Source organism: Sesamum indicum, linkage group LG12, assembly GCF_026168435.1.
Source record: "Sesamum indicum cultivar Baizhima isolate 11 linkage group LG12, ASM2616843v1, whole genome shotgun sequence".
Lineage (NCBI taxonomy): Eukaryota > Viridiplantae > Streptophyta > Magnoliopsida > Lamiales > Pedaliaceae > Sesamum > Sesamum indicum.
Window position 1 is genome coordinate 14,290,878 of NC_142668.1, and position 26,037 is coordinate 14,316,914.

The following is a 26,037-nucleotide window of genomic DNA, read 5'->3' on the forward strand; positions in this document are numbered from 1 at the left end:
AAATGACAATGGACTTCATTGACTCCCTTTAGCTTTATGTACGTGTGGATATTGCTGTGTTTCTCATATCGTGATTGACAAAGATTTGGTTAAAAAAAATTACTTTTGCCTTAGTTTAAAGATGCTGCCTCGGGACAGTAACTCAGGAAAAGATTCCGTATTTCAAGTAACGTAAGCTATGAGTTAATTCGGTGTTTTGAGTTTGTTCTATGATGTTCAGAGGATATTGCATTTAGTCCCTTCATATTGTTTACGGCTGTTCCAGACTGAATAGATTGTCAATTTGACATTCAAGTAATTGAGCAGAACCACTATTGGACGTCATGTTATGGTATTAAACACGAAATCTCTTCATCTTTGGTTTCTGCTATTTTCCCTTTTTTTTTTCAAGTTGGTAGTCCTGTTTAATTTGGACTTCCCTTGGTCATTATTGTCATTTTTCCTTTGAGTTGTACTGCATAGTGTTCTGTGGAATGAAAAAGTTCTTGTTTAAGGAGAGTTTGAATCCCTTTTTTAATGCTTCTCAATTGCCTTGAGCATCATAAGGTCATTGTCGGAACTATTAGTCCCAACTAAGCTAACGAGCTTTAATATTAACAAAAATAATTTGAATTTAGAGTTAAAGAACTAGAAATGCAAAATTAATGATTTAAATATACCTTTAAACTGATTGCAATCTAGTTTTACGTCCACATTTAAATTTATTTGATGATAATTTTTCGCATAATAAGACTACAAAATTTCATAATTTAGAAATGGATCCAACCAAAAAGACTACATACTAAATACCTGTCATTTATCTTTGTATTATGTTATTTCATTCAAACTTCTTTACATTAACATTTGATGAAGAATTTGAGAATTTTATGTTTCATTTGGATTGAATGATTCAAATCTTTCATAATAAATTGTTTGAATATGTTTAGGTAATTCTAAATATAAAGAATTTCAAATCCTTTGATTTAAATTTTGATAGAGATGGATATATTACAAATTCGTTTGAAATAGTGTCATTTTGAAATCATTTCTCCAAATCTTTTCTTCAAATTTACATTTATCTATCCAAATACACCTTTAGATTTCTCTTTCAAATTAATAATACAGTCCAGTGCATGTAAAATCACCGTAGGCTATTGCCATTTAAAATAAATGTAGGCCATTTCATAGTGCCGGGGGTTTGCTAAAAATGTTGGCATTATATATATATATATATATATGTGTGTGTGTGTACAATTATTGAGAATTACCCTACATCCTATCTTACTACAGAAATTGAATTAAATGCAATAAACAAAAATCTCATAAACAAAAACAAGGTACACTGTACCCCTAAACTCCATGCTATCACTTGGAGACGGTGAAAATGTAAACGTCAGGGGATGGGTGTTGGTTGCAATTAATCCTGCATACTATCATTCTCTTAATATTAATTACTCCATTCGGCACCTGATTAATTTTCATGGATAAATTGAAATCTGACAAGCATGAAATATTGAACGGAAGACGAAACGGAGTTAGTATAAAATCCAGTGCTCTCCGTCTATTCTGACACGAAAGCCGTGGAGTCGAGCAAACAAATGGACGGCGTCCCGAACACCAACCCACACATAGTCATGCCCGAAAAGGACCCCCCCAGGCCTCAAAATCTTGTACGCGTTGTTGATATCTGTCCACGCCGAGTGAAAATCATGAGCCGCGTCTATCTCCACCAGATCACCGTACACTCCCCACTCACACAGCCCACCCAGCGCCGTACTCGTCGAGAAGGGCAGAAACATGATGGAGTCCGTGGCGTTAGCCTTCACCACGTTTTGCATAAACTGGTACAAGAGCAAACTATCGCCGTTCACCATTTTCAAGCTCTTTTCCTCGTCGTAGTATCCGGGCCACCCCCGGAAGTCGTCTATGCAGAGAATCTGAGCGTCCAGCCCCAGTTTCCGAATTAGCCCGGCCATGTGAGTGGCCGAGGCGCCAAGAAACGTGCCGACTTCGATGATAATCTTGGGCTGCGCCTGGAGAATGAGGTGCTCGAAAACGGGGGCTTGTGAGCCCCAGCCTTTGGTCCATTCTTGCATGATGAGGGAGTTAATGTGCGGCGGGGGGAAGCCTTCCCAGGGCGAGGTGCCGTTGAAGACTCGGTCGATGACTGTTCGGCGGACGTAGGCGGGGGGAACTGGATCGCCACATCGAGGTGGTGAGAAGGTGTGGTGATCGAGTAAATCTTGGGCTGATTGAGAAAGTACTGGTTGTGAGTGGGTGAGGTAGCCAAGGACGAAGGATATGAGAAGCAGGATGATGAAGGCCCTTGGTTTATTGAAGGTCTTGTTCACTAGATCCGCCCATCTTCTGTGATGGTGATGGTGGCGGTGACGGAGGTGGTGTGGTGGTGAAGATGGTTGTTCTTCGTCCATGTTGGCTTAGCAAGTTGGGGGAGGAGAGGTAGGACGCACCCACGTTGTAGGTTGTAAGAGATAAGACGTGTGTGTGGGAGATTAATCGAAGGCTTGCCACTAGTATGTAACGATAGCAGTGGTGAGAAATGGGAATTGAATCATTAATGGCAATGCCTCTTCCATTCCAATTCTACTTTTTATATTGCAGTCATACAATCCAACTTTCCATCCAAGTCTAAGTTGAAGGCTGACCTTCAACACTTAACAGAAACTTGGCAAATAATGTGGGTCTTCTACATATATAGTAGTGGAGCCTTGTGTCTTAATTATACACCTGTCATTCTCTATGGGCAAAAAACACGATATTAAATTAATTATTTTCTCTGTATATTTGTCCACTCTATTCCAACTTGAATAGCAAGACATCTAGGATTTATGTATGATATATTTGTATGTAGTTTACATCTTTTGTTGAATTAATTTAAAGTTTTTATGCATGTTCAACTTCAGATTATGTTAATGAATTAATATATTCATATGAAATACAAGTCCAGCTCATTCAGACAACATTATTTCTCCATACTTTATAAGTCATGTACTTCTGACAATCTTTGGTCCCCGACGCCTAAACAACGTACATTCAAGGAGAGTATCATGAAAGCCCACAACAACATATGAAGCAACTAAATTATTGAATCCAAATTTAATTATTTAATTACTAAATTCAAATAATTATTCATCAATCTTGAACTGAATTTGAAATATTCTTTCAATTAGTCAAGTATTATTCAACTAATAAATCATAAAGGTCCTGTTTTATTCATGTAGAATATAATCCAGTAGTCATAATATGTTGTTCGGTTTATGTCATAGAAGCTCGTGACAAAACAAGGCCTACGTCTATCAAACTATGGTATGTGCGATTATGGAAGGTGGGATACACAATCCCACTTATCTTACTATGTGGTAATTTTCTTTTTTAATGATCAAAATGTCCACCAATTTTAATTTTTTGCCTTTGTGTTATAAGTCAACAAAGACATAGTCGCACATAAAGTCATATACATGTCATGAAATTATATGCATTCTTTCATAAAGCATTTAAAAAGGACATGACTGGAATATCATTAAAAATAGTTATCCTTTGTGGCCTATTTTTGTATATTATCATGTAATATAGTCAAGCTGACCAAACACAAAAATATTAATATTAAATGGGATATTATATATAGTAGTCAGTCCATCAATGATCAAATCAAACATGAATTTATAGATCTTGAGAAAACTTATCATGTATAATCCTATTCTACTTAATTCCATCAAACTCAATCCTATATATTATTTCAACCAAAGCAGGGTCAAACAGTTTATAAATATTACAATATATAAATTGTAATTTATTTTTCAAAAGAACATTTTGATTAGTTCATCATAAAAAAAATTGAATGAAAATCTAACTGAATGAACTCGTTGTTAGACGGATGTTAAAATTCGGAGGTATTTGTACTTTTTCAAACAACTAATATATATTTGTAATTATGTCAAATCTCATGAAGGATGATTATAATTTTCCTAAGTATTTTCACTTTCAAATGTTCTTTCCTTAGGAGCAATAACATTTGTAATTCTAAATTCCAATATAATTTGCTAGACTTTTAAAAAACAATTAATATATACATATTAATTGTTAAAACTTTAATCACATCATTAGTAATTTTGTCATGAAAAAAGAGCAAGTTAGCCATTAATTTGCTTTATAAATAGGATAAATTAGAATAGGTTCCTTAAAATTTAACATAACTACAATTAATGAGTCGTTATTATTTAAAAAATTACAAATATCGTTCTTGCTTCTGTATATATACACTTATATAGTATATTTTATGAAAAGAAATATTTTTATTTATTTAATTATTATTGAGTAGAGTGACCCATCTTGACATAATGGGCCTATATGGGGCTAAATTGGATTATTGTTTAAATGATGATACCAAACTTGGAAAGGTCTAAAAGCCAAATTACGACAATAGTGGAGAGTCGCATTCTAGGGCCAACAGCGAGTTGGTCTCCCCGCTTGGAGGATGTGGTCAATATCAATCACGATGCACCAATTTTCTACCGTCGAGCGGAGGTTGGCTTGGGCTGGCTAGTTTATATATATAAAGATTACGTTATTAATTTTATAGTTAAATATATTTTGCATTCTTTAATTATTTCATTTACACCTTTAAAATATGAAAAATAATAAAAACATCATTGATAAAATAATTTGACATTGATAAGACTAAAATACCCTCCTTACTTATACTTTCTAAAATATATTTTATTCAATATCTCCCCAAATCATTTTTAGTGATTTACAATTTTACTCACATTTTATTTTAAAAATAATATTTATAATTTATAATTTTTTTTATAAATTTTCGAACACAAATATATTTATAAACTCAATATATGCAAATATATTTTAGAAAGTAAATAAATTATGTTAAGGTACATGTAAATATGTGTCAATACATAATCCATATAATATTATAGAAAAACTATGTTATATAATTTATAAATTTTTATTCAATTACATGTCCACATATATAATGAAAATGTGTCACTTAAAAAAATATAGAATATTATATATTAATTATATTATAGATTTGCATATTTTACAATATATATATGTTGATGTAATATTTTATATTTGTATTGATAATTTATATTTAAGAAAAGTTCAATATATATAACAACACAAGCAAAAATTATGTAAATTTTTTACCGATTGTGTAAAAAATTTTAAGAAATGTAAATTTATGAAGTTTATATAGATTCTATACTCAGTATAAAAATTATAAATTTTGGATATTACTTTTTTTAAAATAATTTTTTATAATAATTATTATATTTAGGAGAATAATTATAATAAAGATATTTTAGGGGCGTAAATAATTGAAAGTTGAATTAGGATTGAGTGTGACTTCCTTAACCTCTCTATGGAAACAAGTTTGTTGAACATTGGTTCTATTCTTTGATAACATAAAGTGGTTTTGGGAAAAAAAAAAAAGAAAAAAAAGGATTAGTGACTGTGTTTTTCCTGTCCATAATAACGGTTTGACGAAATGCCTCATCTAGAGGATATACGACACTAAAATTTGTTATTTCTCAAACTTTGGTGTTAATTTTGCAATACTCTTATAGTTTAAGAGGGAAAATGCAATTTCTGTATTTTATAAAATAATAAAGGTTATATATATATATAAATATATTCTGCGTAAAAGGCAATATCCTAATTAATCGACAATACTTGTAAAATTATACTTTTAATTCCATAGAACATGAGCTAACACTTTAAAAATTCTTGCACGAAAGTTCTAATTTAGTCCCAAAATTAAAAAACTCGAAACATTTAATCGACATGCAAAAAGTAGAAAAAAAGAACACGTGCAATGTAAGTTTCCTTTATTCAACCATTTTGGAGGGAAAATTTGCGGCAAAATTGCACTTTTAGCTCCATAGGAGGTTAATTTAATCTCAAAATTGAAAGAATTAGACACATTTGGTCCCTCGTCTTGTGCTTCCAAACCCAAAATCCATATTCTACCCCCCCCCCCCCTTAATACTTTGTGGAATTAGAAGAACACGAAGGAATTAATTTGTAGTAGTTTGAGGTTAGAGTTCATAATGTCGAGGCTTCCAGATGCGCCCGCAGTATAAGTTTTTTTAATAATATTTTTCGGATGCATTAAGAATTTAAGGGTGTATATTTTTTGAGCTTTTGGGTTGTTTCATGTCTGATGTATAGATGGGGGATTATTTCTTAGATTATGTGGGGATGACAATAAATTGTGGGCAACCCTAAGAGACAAACCCTGGATCTACTATAATAACGACACAAGTAGATGGTGGGTGGGTAGAGAAAGTCTGACAGATTTTATGTTTGCTTTAATGCTCTTATGATAGGATTTTAGTCTGGATGTAGACCAATTGTAAAGGGAAGGACCCGTGGTTGTATTATTTTGACTGTAGTGTCAATTGATAATTGATTTTATTGTTTTTTCTTTTTGTGTGTGTTTAATTTCTGATATGTAGTGAATAGAGAAGCAAGAAAGCAGCACCTTCAGGGCAACAAGGTGTGTCCCTACTTTCAAGCAAAACTGTAAATAATGTCTAAATTGGTGCCACTTATAAACATGCATGAATATGTGATGGAACTTAGGGAAAGCAGAAAATCAAAACAACCCAGTTAACAATACCACCCAAGGGCGGAATGGGTAGAGGCCTAAATGTATCGAATTTTCTCAATTTTGTTATTAAATTAAATTTTTTTGAAGCAAATGAATAAAAGTGTTGTCTACGAGATTAAAAGTATAATTTTATCAAAATCTAAAATATTTTTTTAACAGAAAATTCGATATGCGACTAATTATGTCGAGTTTTTGAGACCAAAATAAAATTCTCCTAAGGCGAAAAGACTAAAAATATTATTTTCTATCCCATGAGACTAAAAGTATAATTTTATTTGGTAATACTAGCTAGTCAAGTGTGAAGCAAAATATCTTAAGTTCTAATCATGTTTTATATATCCGAACGCATGACAAATATATTGAATGTATTTTATATAACTCAAACACAATTATGATAAATACATTTACGGTCAATTACACTTAAAATGTGATTAATTCAACTCAGTCAAACCTATTGTGCATAAAAGATTTCCTTATGATCATAAGCATAATTAAGTTAATTAGTTTGTGTATTAATCAGACTTGCACAAATTAATTGGCAACAAATTGGACACGCACGGTGCACAATATCACAAAGAGGCCTGATCGACAAACTATACATGCATGAATTTCCCATTCTCCACAAGCTATCTCGATTTATTTAGATGTGAAGTGTGATTACATCCTCTATATATGTAGTAATTTGTTCACAAATAGAAAGGATTAGCAGCAACAGGTGCAGCAGCACAGTCGAAGATGGATCGAAGATCCTCCCAGTCTGCATGCCTTAAGAACTCACTAATGTCACCACAGATATAGCTTGATGCATACGACGCTGCAGCGGCAGCCGGTGGAGCCTGCGAAATTACCGATGGACTGAAATATTGGCCTACAAACTGTTGATTTCCAGTCCTTTCAACCTGGCCAGAATAGGGTTTCTTCTCAGTGATTTGCTTCATCGCTGGTTCTGCATTAAAACTAATGTAGTTGCTTTGCCCATTTTGATCACAAGACTCTTGCACGCTGCATGTCTCGGAGCTGGCAGGGTTGATAATACAACTCCTCTTCGCAGCGGCTTCTCTCCAATCAGGTACACATTTTCTATAAGAAACACTACGCTTTATTATCCGGCACAGGGTCCAAACCTCCTGTAAAATTAATTTAACTCAATTAAATAACTCCAAAACCATTTTCCGGAAAAAAAACAAAAAATGTAACTAACTTCATGCGTACGTATATTATGTATTAATTGATGACTTACAGCTTCTTGAGCGATATTGTTTTTAGCATCAGTGTGTTTGTTGGAGGTTTTGTCGTGGACAGGGGGCAGCCGGAACTCGTGCATCATCCAGTCAGTCTTGGTGCCTTTTCCGGCACTTCCACGATAATATACAAGGGATTTCTTGAGGCCAATGCAGTCACGGCCTTCTCCTGGCGCGGAGGAGTAGATAGGCCTGTCGATACCGGTTGCTTTCCAGAAACCCGAACCCGTCACTCTATTAGGCCTTATGCTGTTCTTGTATTTTCTCCCTCTTTTACAGAAGAAATACCACTCTTTGTCCCCTACGTTAATACTGCAGGACTCTGCAAATCCAGCAAAAAAATGTATATAAATATCCAATTCTTACTTAAAGTTTTACATCGTTTTATGATAAGCTGATGCATTATTTTATGCGAAAAGCCCTTCAAAATAAAGTAGCAATTATCTCATGTAAACGCAGCAATTCCTTTTCTGTATTCACAAGTCCAATTTGACTAAGCAATTAATACTTATAAACATATAAAGATGAAGCAATATTAGACGTACTTGGAAGATCCCAGGGATCGTACTTGTAGATGTCAGCCTGCTTGATGAGTTCAATACTGATAGGTCTCTTTTCGACCTTCCTCCGGAGATAAAACCCCACAAGCTCTTCATCCGTCGGGTGAAACCGGAATCCCGGAAGTGGAACATCACCCTCCTCTTCCTTACTAGTGATGATATTTCTGCTCATATTTTCCACTTCCATGATTGTAAATTTCAAGGAACTTGCGTTATAATTCACTACTCCTTTTGATCAATTGATTTTTGAGTGGGAAAAGGGGTAGCTATATACAGCTTGATTGCACACTTAATAATACAAACTTCACCCTTGAAAGAAGAACATTCTTGTTATGTACACAAAGAGGTGATGATATATATGGTGTGCCAAGGTGTGTCATGAGCATGTTATTTATTTTTTATTTGGTCAAGTCATGAGTGTTGACTTGTCATTTCTGGGTTCCTCAGATTTTTGAATGTTTTTGCTGAAGTGGTCCTCAGTCTCATGGAATTTCATTGTTATCTGCTTCTCATTCAATTGTAACCCATTAATTTATACTAAATTTAACTTAAATCAAATTGAGTTAAACCACATAAAATATCTTTGGGGATAAGAATTCAGCCATTGCTAACGTTGCCTGACATCATTCCCTGACCAGCACCATTTTAGTCATGTGTAACATACTTATGATATTTTCTTTTTGTGATGTATGAATTAATTTTTGTAATTTAATTTTATAATTTTAAAGTTTCGATAAGTTTAGTTCTTTTTCGATTTATTTATCAAAAATCACATATAATTTACACATAATACAATTAAATTAGAGATTCTAGCTCGGTTGATGAGGTGACAGCCATCAAATTGTTAAAATTGCTGAATTCCCCAACTTAGTTGGTCGTGTGCAAGTCATATGCAATGTTTTCAGCCAAATTAATAAAAAAATTGTCGAAATTTTGAAATTACAATATTAAATTGCCAAAATTAATTTGTGATGACGAAAAATATCATACCCTATAAAGTTACAGGACTGAAATTGTATTTTGTCTTTTCATCACATTTCAACAAGAAAAAAATGAGAGAAATGAGTTCGATCCAAATGGGATATATTTTTAAACTATGTGATAGGACGCAAATAAAATAGTTTATACGATGTATAAAAATACTAAATAAAAATAATATAATAATTATAGTTAATGTGCTATATTTTTTGAGAAATTAATTAGTCGAGTGTGTTTGAGATTTTTCTTTCTTTTTATTCATATCAGAAAAATTCACCACAACCAAACAAATATTCAAACAGACAATCGAGTGTCAATGAGGTTTAGTTTAGTCGACGAAGCTGAGGCCCCATGACGTTAGAGGTTATGAATTCGAACCCTACTTTATTTGTGGAATATTGTTTCTATTGAATAATAGGTGTATTATTTTTAGTGAATAGTAGGTGGGGTAAATTGATTGTAATAAATTTATCTCAATTAATAATAATTCATTACTCTTATTAAAAAAAAAAACACAATCTGGTGAAATAAGATGGCAGATATTTGACAAGCAATTGCAGTAATTAACTAGTCTTTCCTTGTACATTATTTTTATTTTTTAGCTTTGGCTTTTGATCAAGATTTTACGGCCGTTTGACTGACTAAAAATTATAAGCTTAAACCTAGAAATTAGACAGACGCATGTGCATCGAAATTGAGGTGTGCAACTGCAATCAAATGTTAGAAAATTTAGAGACGAAAACAACAACTTACGACTTTCTAATAATTGGGTTGCAGCCATAAGAGTAGGTGGGAAACTTTTGTATGGATTAAGTGTAAAAAGATTTAATTAGTAAAGCTACATCAATATTAAGACATATTTTTTGTATGAATATGATTTAAATCAATTCCCCTCGTCATCCACGTACGCAATTCAGTATATTTTCATATGATTATACCCCAATAAATATGCATGGGGTGGGTCCCCATTTGAATTGTCTAAACCAAATTTCAAAATCAGTGATTTGAAGGATAAAAGTCAGATTCTCTCCCAATATTTCAAAGCTGTCCGAAATCGACGATTTCATTTTTTAGGGTAAATTGGATGTATTGCTCCTGCATGTACTTCAATCTCTCTCTCTCTCTCACACACACACACACTAACTCTGATCACTACCATGAATATACTATTACCAATAAATGTTATCATAATTAATTCCTTTATTTATGTTAAACAAAAAAGATGTATAGAGCATATAATTCAAGCCTTTCCAGAAGGCGCACAACATATTGACCAGAGTTACTCACTATCTACTGCCTACTGTAACAAGCTTGTGACCATAACATTTCATCTTACTGATGATGTGTATAAGTGGCAATCTCTCTGTTTTCTTCTGCTTTATTTTTTTTTTAATCCAATTTTGTTGAAAAATTGCATGCGATATGTTCATAACCAAATTACAATTTTATCCATGTGAATAAATTTGTGTTGTGCCAAAAATGCCGATTATTCATAAGTTACAATACATTTGCAAGTTCCATACAATTTTTCATCTGAATTAATTGAAAAATGACTAATATTGCTAGAATTTAAAAAATACAGATCAAAATTATGAAATTGAATTTGTGATGAATGAAAAATATCAATATTATAAGACTAAATTTCCGATACAAAAGGTCGAAAAGTCAAAATAAATATATGATGATGTCATGGTCAAGAACAACATGTTTGACTTACATTTCGCCCTTGGACCAGCATGCTCCATCGGCCCTTGTCTTAACTAGAAATACATACTTGGCTATATCTCTCGTCTCATCTCATCTCACGGCTGTTCTCTTTTTTCTTAATGAAATTCCACTTCTGTTGTCTGCCCAAGAAAATATGGAGAGAACAAGTGAACAATTCCAAAGGGAAAATGGATCGGACTTAATTTCGAGACGTGTTTGACTAGCTACTCACTTTAATTAATTGAAAATCTAATAAATTCTCAGACGAAATCTATCTTTACTAACAATTAATTACTTTTGCTTTACCATTCCTAAGAATATTTCAGGACGGAAATTAAATGAGTGAATATGAGTAAAATCTTAATACCTTACGACATGTATTCATCAATTAATTTCAAATTATTAAATTTGAAAATGTATTTTTGCAAGTTAAAAAATTTGTATCCATTGGAATCTTACATGACGTTGAGATACATATATACCCCTCTGAGGCCAAATCAAATAGAAGAGAGTTGCGTGTGTGCAACAAGAGTACATCACTCTCTCTTACAAAAGAAATGGTAACTAGGAAAATCTATGAACTCGTGCCCACGACTTTTTAGTTTTTACCTGCTTTCAAAGTTATCATATCAATCCACTGACCAATTGTTTTTATTACATAATTAGTATTTTTCATATTCTGAAACAGACCTCTATTGTAATTAAAAATAAAACCCGAATCATTAAAGAAAGGAAAAAGTCAAAGTCCTTGGTCAATGCGAGAGATGCATCAATTGCTGACAAGTAACTACACATTTTCAAATGTGATTTAATATGATGACGCTGTTGAAATTTCTTTCTCCATAATAATACCAAATTCTACAAGACAGCTTCTCAGTAGGTTTCCTGCCGCAACGCTTTTATAGTTGCTTAATTTGTTCATATTACCCTCACATTCTACTTTTAATCAATTGTGATCGAACCAAATGAGCAAGTTTGATTGATCTCTTTTCATGAATTGTATGCACCAATCGCACGATATGTATATCGCACTTGCCATATAAGTAATTTAATTGAGTTTGATAGAACTGAATTTGAACTAAAATTTTTATAACACATTCATCATTTTGTTATTAGAATTACGTACACCCTCCTTGCCTAACTGGAGTCGATCAAACTTGATGATTTAATTTCCATTCAAATCAATTCGAGTTTTATAATAAAAAATTATAATTTATACAATAACAATAATTCAAAAATTCCCAATTTTTAGGAATAGTAAAAAAAGAATTATATATTTAAAAAGGAGAGTGTACTTGAACCCCAAAAAGGTATGACGAATTTTCTTCTTCTAAAATAAAAGGGGCCACTTTTTGGTCTTATATTCCACTTTGTAGTTGGAGAAAAATAAACTTAAGTGTGCATTCAAGAAAATACTTTTCGCACTAACATCTGCGGTGCAAAATGTCTTCACAACTTTTTTGACATGTCAAAAACAATCTAATTTTAATTGAAAATCAATTATCAGTATCTCATTCAAATATAAATCTACAATTCCATGATTTGTATTTTGAAATATTATATACCTTCACACTGCACGCATATAAATTTTTATATACTTATATATTTTTATTAGACCTATCAATAGCTAAACAATATTCAAATCTTGAACTATTATGAGAGTTCAAGCTCAAGCTCGATTCAATGCTGTTGCATTACACCAAAATTATAACTTATAAGTATTTGATGTTTAAATTATAAAATATTTATGTGTATGGATATCGACACGAATAAAATTTAATATTTAAAAGTCATATTAATTCGTTAATCTTATTATTATCGAATTTTATATATCAATCACTTAGATCCATCTAAAAATCTAATTATTCTTTTTACATTATTCCTTTTAAGTGGCGACCATGTTATGAAAATAATTGCCAAAGTTTTTTATCTCTATTTTTGTAGTGACAACTTCGAGTTAAGTCTACGACAACACTATTTTGAACCTAATGTGCTAGTTTAAAAAATATAAAACGCATAAAATATCTAGTATATGAAACAAATAAAACTTAAAGCTAGATACATTTTGCACCCCTAAACTATTATCCCAAAAATATCGAAAAAACACCCTAACCAATAATTTCAGATTGACAGTAGAAAAAATGACCTTTCTCCTTGACCCCCTATATATTTTATTAAAAAATCTCCCCCACAACTACTTTTGATGATTTAACAACTCAAAAAGTTAAGAGAATATCATAGATTAGTTATATTGTAAATTTGCATATCTTATAGTATGTATTATTTAAAATTATATTAGAAATTTTTATTTTCAGGAGAAGTTCAATATACATAATAGTACAAGCAAAAAATATGTGAATTTTTGGACAATTATGTAAAAAATATAAAAATAGCAAAATCTATAGATAATTCTATACTGATTGGAAAAATGGGTAGTATTTATTTTAAATAAAAACTTTATAATAATACAAATTATATTCTAAAAGAATGATTGTGTAAATAACAAGAGCATTTTGTTTTAAAAATTGGTTCATATACACATTACATTTTATAATTTAAGGGAATAAATGCAGAACCTACAAATTTATCCAACTTCAACTGTAAAGTTCATTGAATTTAAATTAATTAAGCTCCACCAGGAAATGGATAAAAATATCTATTCCAAAATCAAAACATAATTTTCACACTTATTTTTTCCTACTAGGTCTTCAATCTCAGTTCCTACCTCGGATTTACGCCGATTGTGTAAAATTATCTTTTTGAGAAATTATATTTTATACAAAAGTTAAAACACAAAGTTTAATGGATAAAATCCGAATAGCATATGTTAGATAATAAATACGAGTGAATTAATACCTAAATAACAACTACGGGCAATTATTGGGTAGTATACCATGTGTAATCCTCGAGACGCCCCCCCAAGAACAAGAGTAGGCATCTTGCGAAGCTATACTGCGTACGCAACTATTTCCTGCCCCGCATGAAGCCATGCTTCCTGTTTGATACTATCGCACATTTTTAACAGTACACCGAAATATATCTTCCCCTGTTTCATCAAAATTGCAAACCGGAGGGTAATCGTATCTGCTTGAAAAATTAAGATGTGCTGGGGTGATCATATATTTAACAAAGAGGCGGAAATTCTACGATTCAGATTTACTATATCCTGACCTTCAATCTTCTATAAGATGCTAGAGTAGCTAACGGTTCATTGGATCTTTGCACTGTCCCAGCTGTGAAAGCCATATTGATCATCTGGCAACGGTTGCAACCGCCCAACGACTGCACAGGCAAATGTTGGAGTATGAGCAATGGGATCCTTATAAAGAAGGACACAGAACTACTCTCTTTAATCCTCCAATTGATTAGTAATGATGTAGAACGTGATGCTTCATTTGAATTTGCATGCAGAGCAAATAACAAAAAGAAAAAAGGAGCAGCAAGAGAAAGGATAACATTCAGAACAGTTGTGAACTTAGGCAGTGCACTGTCTGATGGAATTTTAGTGCGAGAGAAATAACCGTAAAATTCGTCTGTCCAATCTTAAGACGACTCCATCCGTCTTCTGCATAGGGTTTGCCACCAGATACAACCAAGTTCGGACGGAATCTACTTGGGTCGACTTCAATATGCTGCTCATTGGAGCCTTTATGCAACTCTAGTTCAGAAAATAAATAAATAAATGTAGTCATGTTTTAGAAGAAATTTAAAAAATTCAGATTTGGTTGATATTTACTTTCGGACATACTAATCAACATACAAATAAACAGTGATGAGATCATTATATCACTTGGAAATATTTCTTCCTTTTCTAGTGACAATTGATGCTTTGATTAGAAATCTGTAGTGAGTTGTGTGGCTGCCAAAAATATGAGGAAATAATTGCTGTTACGTACTTGATCTTAATCTGTTGTTCAGATCTGCAATGCTTTCCTCGGATATCAGCAAAAACTGAGCTTCATTGACAAAGTTCAATCGGGCCTCCAGATCTCTGCACGGACCCATACTCCGATTCTTGTTTGAGCACATGTGATTTTGGAACGCATAACTCCGGACAAGAGTGCAAGGCCGACCAACAGCAGTGCTGAACCAAGTGTCAACCTCACTGCCATAGCCTTGAACTTCATATCTAATCAAGAAAATCAAGAAAACGTTCATCCTTAGTAATTTCCTCTTGGCCGTCTTCCTTTTTCTTTGAGCAAGACTGTTCTACGATGGGATAATGCTCAAGCATACATCTTTATGCAGGCAGTAAATGACCGGGACTGAAGAACAAGAGAAGTATTCTAAGTCTAAGATTTCAAATGGAAAATGAAAACAAACAAAATTTCTAATGAGGAAGATATAAAATTAATTATCAGAAAACTGTGCTGTCCTGGAGATATTCCAGTACAACTTTATTGGAAACAAAGGCCCCATTTATGCTATAAAATTAGACGAGCAGAACTATATTATCCTACCCAGTACCATGTTTACATAGTGGACTTAGGGCTGTCGCTTGATGAATGGCCCGTGATGAGATGTTGGGAGACAAGATATAACACCTATCATAGCTCGGACTAAACAATCCAACTTGACCGGCTTAGTAGACATTGAGCTAAAGCCCAACGCAGCCATAAAATCATTAGGAAAGTCACCTCGCTTTCATTATATCAACTAATCAGGAATTTCAGGCCAAATTCCCCCATGAGTGACTTCCAGTTTGCAGCCCTTTACTTTTAAGAGCTTTTCACATTCAAATGGCAATCCTGCGCAAGATTTCTTGAAAGCTCATGAATGTTGGGCAACTTATACTAACAGAGATCGTACTTTGCCTCTGGAAAGAAAATATTTGCAGTCCTCATCTTTGGATTAGACCACAATTTGTGCATAGTAACCTTTCTTCACCAGAGAACAGAAGAAAGGGAAGATAAAGGCAGTGAACACGAAAAAATGGAAATAAGTGTTGTATTCTCCCAGCAGATTTTTCTTCATATACCCTGACACCGAGGCGCTAATTTGAACTATGTGCATTTGAAATGTGAATATTTTCAATGGTCCAAAAAGACTAGACAGCATAGACCAATGTGAATGCACATAAAGCAGAGGCATTTCCTGCATGCATTAAACTTTCCACATGATTTCTTAAGATAGGCACAATTAGACACCACACAGGATCTTATAAACTTTATCTTCCGCTAGAACTCATCATTCAGATGATGCATTTCTCATCATTCAACTCAGTGTTTAAGCAGGTAGTGAGAGATCCAAACATGTGATGCAGCTTTAACATATTTTCACAACAATGGGTATCCGACTATTGCAAATAGTTTTATCTGAAACATGAAGTTTATATACCTTTGAGAATATATTTCCATCACTTCTCTTTCAGCAATGCATTGACCTGATGTAAGTTCAATCTGCAATTTCTCTTTGCAGCGCAGTGACTCAACAATAAGTCGTCCCAACTTGAGATCAACCAGTGTAGTAATGAAGCCCATCTCCGGAACCTAAAATTCAGAATAATTACATGATAATACACAGAGTAACATCATGCCCACATACCAAGTATGGCCATCTCCAAAGTCTAATTTCTCATCTGACCAAACCCAAAATTCAAAACCACGAACCACCTATTTTTGTTAGAACTTCACAGTAGATCAAGGGACAGCAAAAATATAGAGAAGTGAAGAAATACGATCATCTCTCCTCCCACTACCCTCAAAAGACAACCAGTTCACGCACTCCCTCTTAACTTCAATGGCGAAGTTCAACAAAGTTACATGATATAACTACTCGTATCTTGAGTGGACTCCGACGATGCACTCTTGCTCTTCAGCAAGTAATACCACTCACATGTGCAGTAGTTCAATATCAAGACAATTTGAATTGTTGCAAACCAAGCACAACCACATAGAAGGACCTGGTGTCATTATTTGACACTAGAGTCATTTGGAAACATGCTGTTAGCACCCTAACACGGTCAAGTGCAACACAAATAAATAACCAAGCATGACACAAACTTTCAACAAGTGTGAAACCAGACTAAAAAGTATATGCAAACTTGTTCTGCCTACGCATCAGACGATGCAGGTCATTCATTATTGATATCAGACCCCTACAAGAACTTAAGAAGGCAACGCATGCATCTGCAATTTGAAAATCTAGAACAGGCAGAAAGAGATCAAGAAGTTATGAAACATCCACTTGAGGACACAGATGTTATGCAACTGAACATCCATCATAAATTGCTTACTGCCATAAATTTCTACAGCATGGTCCACCAGTATGGCCTTGTATCTTCCTTATGTCAACTACTAGCGTTTATTCCTCAGGCGAAGAGCTAAATTAACATAAAGTATGATTGAATGAATCCAGATCACTATGCACCCATCCTATATGATAACTTACCTTCTTTTGGGTCAAAATTTCCCCACTCAAGCTTTTGAGAAGCCATTCTCTATCATGAAGCAATCCTGAAATTGGAAAGAAATGCAGCAATCAGAATTTCAGGAAACAAATATTCTGCCCTTATAATGGCAAAAAGATCAGGACCTTTTTCAAGTTGGGACAAAAAACATTATTAAAATAAAGATGATCAACCTCCACATATCAGCAGAAGTAGACATGGTTGTAGCATATAGTAGAAATCAGAGGATTAGAAGAATCAAATCATTGTTAAAAACATACCATGCCTTGAAACTGCAAACTAGCAAAAATCCAATCAAGTTATAGATATAGTTTTCACTATCACAAGTAGCATCTAAGTAATAATCAACAACGACAAGACATGGCTGTAAAACAAGGTCCCCACCAACCCCAAAAGGTCCACCTGTTTGCTGATCACTTCTGTTTTATACAGCACTTTAGAGCTTCTTATGTAAGATGTCCCAACTTAATTGAACCCCATCAACATTTTTTAATTGTACACATGTTCTTTGTCATTTCCTCCTCCTGTTGCTGAGTTTATCATTACAAATATTTTCCTTTGTTAAATAATTCTTAACGACACCCAAATACTTCTCTAAAATATATTATCTTATTCCATTGAGAAGGGGACAGTCATGTTCGACATTTCAAAGGGCCCCATTTACCTACTCAACAATGAATAAATAACAGATGTAAGAATGTATAACATGGATCAGAACATGCCATACTAAGTCAGGTTCAGAAGTTCTTAAGTAGCCGATGCACAAACAAATTACTCTGAAATTCTGCTTGATAACTGATTCTAAAATTCATTGTGCAGCATTTCTAAAGCTAATCAAATGGTTAAAAAAGCATTAAGTTCATCACCTATGTTACCATATAAGTATAGGAATAAGAAGACTAGTAAGTATAGCACAGAATTGCAAACTAAAACCAGTTTTACGTATATTACCAGTACTACATAAAGGCCAGCTTTCCACAGTGAAGCCTGCACAAGATTTTATGGGATAAACAGTAATTGATTTGAGAAAGTATGTTCTGGTAACTCTTTCTACTCCTGTAAAATTACAGAACGACCAGAAGCAGAACATTAGTCAACAGAATTAACTCACATGTGGTGTCCGAAGATAGTCAACTTTTAACTTCACCTACACATTTGCAACTATTGTGGACTCTAAACAAAATGAAAAAGAAAAAAAAAGAACAACAGTCACAACAGGCAATTGTCAGGGCCACTAAATGCATTGCATAAACCCCAAAGTATAACCTTCAGTCGAGGCAGGAACAGGTTTTTCTCCAAGTAAATCTGAAATTGAATGTTGAGGAGGCAATGATACAAATGAACTCTTGATGAACTTCAAAAGCTTCTGCACAACAGTATCAGAGGAAAAGAGTAAGGGGGAGCAAAGAAATGAGAGAAGTGGATCCATAGTCTTAAATCTGTTATGTAGATTGTCACTATCAGATGCTAAATAAAAACCATCCAGTTGTGATAGATTTCATTGTTAACAAATTATTGCAAAGGATATTAGGGACCTCATCTTTATAACTGCAACAACCAAGTAAAAGTACCGTAGTTATAATTTCAAATTGCAAAAGTAGTACCACTATCATAAAACCATGAAAGAGGCCACAATGTGGATGTTGTAAACAAATAAATATTAACAGAATGACAGAAGGATCAAGTCCAACGAAATGGAACTACAATCAAAAGTATATATAAACCAATGGTGAACCATGTGAATATCCCAAATACATAAGGAAGAAGGCTAGAAAGAGTTTGCTTTTGGCATAATAAACAACTTAATTCTCAGATCTGGGAGAGGAGTACCCTGGCATCCTCAAATGTTGACATGTAACCAAATGACACCCTAACTGATCCAGTTGGTTTTCCATTCAATATATCCCGATCATCCCAGCAGACATGTCCTGCCTGCATTAGAAATTTATGCAATACTCAGTTATATTGAAGTTGACATCCAGCTATTACTACAGTTGGTTAAAAGTTACCAGATTTACCTCAATGTTAGAAAGAAGTTCGGAATGAGACAAACCAAGATGTTTTGCACATGCACCAGGATTACAGAAGCACCCTGTCTAAGCGCGATCATAAAAGAAAAAAGGGGGAAAAACTACATCAGAGATCTCCCAAAAGAGTGTTCCTAGAACAAACATATATTTCTTCTCAACACTAATGAAACAACAAAGAAACCACATTAACTATGGCAGCTTACAGGCCTCATGCACAAGGAGCTAGTGAACTGAGTTGTAGTTGTTAGAAATAAAATACCATTTTTCCTGTTTAGAGAATAAAAATAGGAGGGCTGGCAACCCCAAACTGAAAAAACTTGTCAAGGACAGAAAAATCAAGGTTATATGTTAGTTATCATTTGACATGTCAAATCACACCATAAAAGTGGCAAATTTTGAAAGAGAAGAAAAAGGAAAGCTTTCAGCAAAGGTTGGGATATAATAAAAGCTGCAGTCCATACTACTGTAGAGTTTGGTGTTAGTTTGTCCAACTTTAGTCTATTCAGACAACATAAGATATCTGAAAACTCCAAAAAGTGAACAGAGAACTGAGCACATGTTTCCCAGTAAAGAGGTCGGAACTCTTACCCGTAACTGAATATTTGATAAGGATGCCAATTTTTCCACCTCCCGATGCCCAAACCAAGATCCATCAGGCCTTTTCAAGTTGAAAGACACTGTAGGACCCATTTCATTGCATAATAACTGAGGGAAGGATGTTATATCGAAGTAAGTAGAAGTGATGAGAAAATAAAGAAATTTTGAATTTCAAAATACTAAACTCTACTGTACTAATTTCATGAAAGAAAGTGCAGCAAGATGTAAAATAGATTCATGCCAAGAGTTTCTTTATAGAGTTGGATGAGGTGACTGAATGAACAAATATTAACAGTGTTATGCAACTATAACTCGCATTTATCATTTAGCATAAAGTCTTCATATGAGTGTACAGTAATATCAACCATTTCTTAGAGTAACTGAAAATAAATAAATAGTGATATTACAAATAACACATCTATTGAAATAATATGTCCTGTACTTAAGAAGGCAGGAACAACCTCAGGATCATTTATGCCATAAAGCGTGCAAACACGACTTCCGTTTACATGTCTCAGATTCAAGAGTGCTTTCCTGATGTACAGGGCAAGTGACATTGTGTGCCTTCAAAAATTGAAGCTCAATTAGAACAAGGGTTTTCCACTACGGAATAAAAGTCAACTGAAACAAAAAGAAGGCATATTAAAGCTAAAAGTAAGTTATCTCAAAGCATAAAGTTATCTACATGTACTATGTACCATGTTTCTTCTGGATGGCATTTCTTTCTTCCTTTCCTTTATTTTCTCTTTTTTGGGTTGGGTTGGGGTGGGGTGGGGTGGGGGGCTAAGACCTAATCATTAAGATGTCTCTCTGAGGACAGACCACAACAATGCTTTCTCTCCATAAAGCCTAAGTTTCTGAAATTAGAGATGTCCAAAAGTTAAAAAGATAATAGCAGTGAAAATTCAAGAAATAGAAGCACATATAAGAAGGAAACTGCTTTTTTCTTTGGGTGACCAACGTAAGGATGACATAAGGAGGATCAAAAGGTTCTGTCCACCTTCTTTATTTGTTAATTTTCTGTTATAATATCATCCAATGCATAACCAAAATCGACATTGAAGGAAATGTCTCCGAAGTCATGATCAGCAGCACGCATGCTTGTGTACTAGTATAGCTGATAAGGGAAGTTGTCAGACCTGTAAATAGCAGACATTGTCAATGCATTGAGGATTCTGAATCCATGTCGAAGGGATGCAATGCTCACAAAAGCTAAGGTGCCATCCTCGAAATATTCCTCAATCCCATCTCTTCTTTTGTAAAAGTCAACATCTGCAATTGATGCAGCCACCGTGCCTGAAGCTATTCAATGTTAAAAGAAGCAGTAGAGCCATCAGGTATTTTAATAACTGTGAGGTAAAGTCCAAGAATGTACCTCCACTGAAATAGGTCTTCTTCAATAACTTGGCAGCTCCTGTTGGATTATTTTTTCCATTTGTGGGGTTGGGAGGGGTGGGGGTGGGTGGGTCGTTCAAAGATTAGTGCACTTTCTTCAAGAATCCGAAACAAGAACATCAGAGGAGGAACCACCATGCAGTCAGAAGTTTACCATTTCGGGCAATAAGAGCTCCAATGCCAGTTGGGTAGCCAAATAGCTGGTAGAACAAAGATATTAATGGTTAAGCAGCAACCGCTTACAATTAACCACAAGGTATCTTGCATGAATACCTTATAGAATGAGACCACAACAAAATCTGCCTTGTATTTCGATAAATCAGGAGGAGATGTTGCACTTCCTTTTGCAGCATCGATCAGAACCATCCAGCGACCACTGTTCACGGAGATCAAGCCAGAAAAATTCAAGCAATCTGACTGTGACAACTTTTTCATTGCAAACAGCACCAGAAATGAAACAGTACGTCAATCAATAATAGGTCAGAATCTATAGAACATTCTGTAAACCTCTTGTGTTTCCCAAACAAAGTCTAGCAAGTACAACTTTTAAGAGTGATATACAATAATTTCTAAAAATGGAGGCATACACCATATCCAGGAATTTTTGCTCCATCCAAACACCAAGACAAAAAGGAGGCCCACAACTCCAGAAGTAAAATGCTTGCAAGTTACTAAGAGTCTAGTCATAACACGTTTATACCTGTGAGACAGAGTAGGCCCTGGCATTTCATATGAATCTTCCTTCATAACATTTACCAGACCGAGGTCGAATCTCAGACCTGAAAAGTTGCATTCTGATGGAAACGCAAATAAATTGTACGTATCACCTGTATAATGTATTTACACATGTAAGATTTTATGAATGATATCCAGAGAGAAAATAATTCTTATTTTCATTCTATCCCTTCTCTCCCAGTGATCTAGAGACCGAGCAAATAATTTTATACCTCCCAAGTAAAAATGACTCTTCCAAGAAACTCTCTTTTGGTGCATAAAACCTCAGCCTGATAATTCTATAATTTCCAAAAATGTAGTATGTAAGGGTTTCTGTTCAAACAATTTGGCAACTGGGTGCATGGTTAGCTATATTCACCGGTTGCAAAGAAATTATTAAGTCCTCATTAAATACCATATCAAACAGTTGGAGGAAGATAAAAACTTGCTGTCAGTAGGTGCAGAAAATAAATTTATCACAAACTAATTCTGCCAGCTTTGCAGGGGAATAGGTAGCAGATAACTCAACTGGTTTGCTCCTTTTTCCTGCATCCAATTTCACCTCTCCTCTGTACAGTGTGTGGTATAATCTTAACGGCAGATTTCCCACCATGCCTTCCATCAATGTCTACTGCAATAGCTGCAGCTCCTTCCTTGAGAGAGTACCTGAAGAAAAGATTAAGGAGGACACTCCCCTCTGCAACATAATATTCAGAATTCACAGAAAGCATGGTGTAGGAATAAAAATACTGCAGCGGACATGACTATCTTTGTTTAAACCATTTCACAATCTGGCTCTTCTGTATTCCTGATGACCAATATTAGAAACTATCGCGTAAGAAGGATACTCTCTGATCCCAAGAACACTGTTGTGGTTCTCCATTGTGTACATAAAAGTACTCTGACTGCTCCATGGAAATGTCTCCCCAACAAGTTTCAGTGCAGCTGTTGCCCCTGAGGTAAATATACATTTATACTCTCCAGGAGATGCATTAAAGAAGCTAAGGGTCTGCATCAAAATCAAAAACCACCCTCAAATATAAATAAGAACCATGATTACTATTTTAAGCAGAGATACTATGAAAATATTCCAATGATTGACAAATTACTTGCTCTGTGAACCCTGACATCAATCATGTTGTCTGAAAAACAGGGTTAGATATTGACACAAGACAACATAATGAATAAGGGTTCCTTGTGATGTAAACAAAGGTGGCTCAAGATCATGCCTCACCTGTCGACGAGCATCGCCCACAATGTCACTGGTTGACAAGCTGCAGTTGCTCTGGCTATCTATATAATTTTTAGTTAAGAACTTAAGAAACGCATAACACGTATCTGAAATTCAAGTGCCTACAATAAATACTCAATGTTTTCTTGAAACAGACAAGATAAGGATACGGGGATTTCCATATAGAGTAGAATTTAAATCCTTGAAGACATCTTGAATTTGTGACTCAGAATATAAAGTTGCTCCAGCATGGTCCAAGTACACTACATCTGCACAAGCCAATAACAATATACCAGTCAAGAATCAGTAAACAAATATCAAATACTACTTGGACAATATTTTGATTTCCTTGATAAGATCAAGCCCTTTTGCTTTTTTTCTCTTCTCAAGAGCTTTTTCTTGTTCAAAATCAAGAATCTTCTATGTTATCTTGAACGGATTATATTTTCTTTGATAGGATGTAACCAACGAGAGACAGAAAAGGAATACCAAGCCATGCAGCCCTTCAGGGACAGGAACTGGACTTTCTTGATTAGCATAAAGAATCTTTAATTTGATAACTTATAAACTAAAATTGCAAAAGAGATCAAGGGGAAAATCCAAACATCCAACCGTTTAAATTTTCAAATTAAGAGTCCTTTTATGTTTTCTTGAATGAGTTATAACCAGAGAAGCAAGAAATCCCGTGCTTTAGACACAAGAATTGGATCTTCTTGATTATCTTTGAATTTGATTCCTTTGATAACTTAAAATTGCAAAAGAAATAAAGGGGAAAACCAAACCATTCAACCGCTTGAATTCAGTAGCTCGGATCTCATCCACGTTACTGGGTGCATTCGGATACCCATAATCTTGCCCGAACTCCTTCAAGAATCTTTCTTTCTCAGGGTCGTCAGCCATGATAGATAAATAGAACTCCAATAATTTGAAAAAATTCTGATCGGTTCTAAAACAGAATAGAAAATTCCACACGAAACATGTCAAGATTCTGAACTCAGTACACTACACTGACGATTTTACTGGAGTAGTAGACAAACTGCAATTTTATTTAATCTTCACAACGGGCAATCCACTATTTATAGCAAGCTCTGAGTCGGTGAGGAGTTGGTAATTAATTGGGCTTCGGCCTATTGATTAATGGGCCTTTTACTTTCCACTTCCCCCTATTCTAATATTTTTAGTAATTAATATGTGCCAAATTTCATGGGCCAGAAGTTACAGCATGGGCTTAGTGCTGGGCCATATGTATATCAGTGCAACAGGATCTCCAATTAGTTTTACCCTATAATCTAAATCAGAAACTGTTACATCGTGTTTCAAAGATGTGTTAAATGTATTTTTCGATCCGTAATTTAAGTTACTTATTTGGTGCTTTCATCTTTAATTTTTTATGATAATATTTTAATTTTATATTTTTTTAATTTCGTAATTTCAGTTTTTTTGTACATCGAAGTTCAACTCTAGTGGCAAGAAGGGTAAATTCTATGTTGGCAAAAATTGGCCAATAGAAAGAAAAGCCTCAATTTTAAAATGTCACGTGTAAGGCATTTTTCCAGCAAAAAAGGATTAAAATAAAAAAAAATAAAAAAATATAGGACCAAAATACTACCACAAAAAATTAAAAGATGAAAATACCAAATAACCTGAATTACAAAACTAAAATGCATTTAAGTCTTTCATATATAGATTGGAAGACCCCATAACAATTTTTTTTTTGGATTTATTTGGAGATTTTTTTATTAAATAATTTTTGAATTATATTTTATGAAAATATTACTGTCTTGAAATCTTTTTATATATGAAGTCACTTGAATTCTTTCCACAAATTCAAATAATTCCATCTAAATATAGCCTTAGTGAAGATGCAAACTGAAGCCATACACCACCAGAAGATTCATAATATTTAATCATGACTACTTGTCATTATTAAAAAAAATATATAGTAGATAGTTATTGGCCATGACTATGCAACGTTTATTAATTGTGGTTTTTATAAGGATAGCTAAAACGTTTGCTATAACTTGAGCCATGGTGAATATTTCTGCCATGGCTAGAATCCACGACAAATACTTTTGTATGGAGAATAAGATAACTTCTTGATCGATTTTATTTAATTATAATTAATACTACTATTCATTTATTACAACTTTTAGTTCACATCAATTAAAATATAAGCAATAGTAATTTTTTTCTTTTTTTTGTAATGCATGGATCTGAATTTTGAGTAAAATTGGCACATGATATGTAGGTGGAGGCATGCTACTTAGTGAGGGACCAATCTAGTAGCTAGCTACTCAACTACATATATATAGTGGAACGGAAAACACAAGTCACCATCGGGTTCATGGTCAACTCGGGTTTTATTTTGTACTAGGCCCGGCCAAGATCTGGTGAGTATATATGTGTGGAACATGGAATCTCCTGCTCTCAGTGGACGAGAAACAAATTCCAGGATTTGGATTTAAACATTAACTGATCAACAAAAAAACCTGTTTGATGATTTCTGTAATTAATATGTTGTCGTGTCAGTGTCAAGAAATCCAGAAA

General features: G+C 34.0%; 3 protein-coding genes across 8 annotated transcripts; all 3 read right to left on the reverse strand.

Moving 5' to 3' along the window:
- Positions 1-1,277: 1,277 nt before the first annotated feature.
- On the reverse strand, positions 1,278-2,826 carry LOC105175073 (uncharacterized). Its single transcript, XM_011097395.3, has one exon. It carries the CDS (start codon positions 2,409-2,411, stop codon positions 1,515-1,517), a length of 897 nt encoding a protein of 298 aa, XP_011095697.1. The 5' UTR covers positions 2,412-2,826; the 3' UTR covers positions 1,278-1,514.
- A 4,369-nt stretch (positions 2,827-7,195) lies between these two features.
- Positions 7,196-8,799, reverse strand: LOC105175173 (transcription factor JUNGBRUNNEN 1). The gene is made up of 3 exons (XM_020698232.2): positions 8,415-8,799; positions 7,869-8,191; positions 7,196-7,755 (listed from the first exon to the last, which is right to left on the reverse strand). Exons 1-3 carry the CDS (start codon positions 8,614-8,616, stop codon positions 7,315-7,317), a joined length of 966 nt encoding a protein of 321 aa, XP_020553891.1. The 5' UTR covers positions 8,617-8,799; the 3' UTR covers positions 7,196-7,314.
- A 5,056-nt stretch (positions 8,800-13,855) lies between these two features.
- On the reverse strand, positions 13,856-24,534 carry ABA3 (molybdenum cofactor sulfurase (LOS5) (ABA3)). 6 transcript variants are annotated; one of them, XM_011097397.3, is made up of 22 exons: positions 24,273-24,534; positions 23,661-23,759; positions 23,494-23,552; positions 23,108-23,268; positions 22,789-22,925; positions 22,246-22,372; positions 21,819-21,921; positions 21,700-21,745; positions 21,526-21,564; positions 21,290-21,446; positions 20,612-20,714; positions 20,142-20,258; positions 19,542-19,619; positions 19,354-19,455; positions 18,790-18,889; positions 18,475-18,579; positions 17,505-17,569; positions 16,452-16,603; positions 15,011-15,243; positions 14,636-14,772; positions 14,286-14,396; positions 13,856-14,160 (listed from the first exon to the last, which is right to left on the reverse strand). In XM_011097397.3, the coding sequence occupies exons 1-22, from the start codon at positions 24,388-24,390 to the stop codon at positions 14,062-14,064; spliced, it is 2,448 nt and encodes an 815-aa protein (XP_011095699.1). In that variant the 5' UTR covers positions 24,391-24,534; the 3' UTR covers positions 13,856-14,061. The 6 variants fall into 6 exon arrangements, with proteins under 6 accessions (XP_011095699.1, XP_088732320.1, XP_088732322.1 ...); XM_088876193.1 differs by having other exon boundaries at positions 14,060-14,198; XM_088876194.1 differs by lacking the exon at positions 18,475-18,579.
- Between the last annotated feature and the right edge of the window lie 1,503 nt (positions 24,535-26,037).

Excerpts from the sequence above, each read along its gene's own strand:
- LOC105175073 (XM_011097395.3), bottom strand. The coding sequence starts at position 2,411 with ATGGACGAAGAACAACCATCTTCACCACCACACCACCTCCGTCACCGC.
- ABA3 (XM_011097397.3), bottom strand. The coding sequence starts at position 24,390 with ATGGCTGACGACCCTGAGAAAGAAAGATTCTTGAAGGAGTTCGGGCAA. Across the intron at positions 23,269-23,493 it reads TGGGCGATGCTCGTCGACAG|ACCCTTAGCTTCTTTAATGC; the intron begins GTGAGGCATGAT and ends ATTTTGATGCAG. Across the intron at positions 22,926-23,107 it reads AGTGTTCTTGGGATCAGAGA|GTACTCTCTCAAGGAAGGAG; the intron begins GTATCCTTCTTA and ends TCTTTTCTTCAG.
- LOC105175173 (XM_020698232.2), bottom strand. The coding sequence starts at position 8,616 with ATGGAAGTGGAAAATATGAGCAGAAATATCATCACTAGTAAGGAAGAG. Across the intron at positions 8,192-8,414 it reads CGATCCCTGGGATCTTCCAA|AGTCCTGCAGTATTAACGTA; the intron begins GTACGTCTAATA and ends CTGGATTTGCAG. Across the intron at positions 7,756-7,868 it reads ACAATATCGCTCAAGAAGCT|GAGGTTTGGACCCTGTGCCG; the intron begins GTAAGTCATCAA and ends TTAATTTTACAG.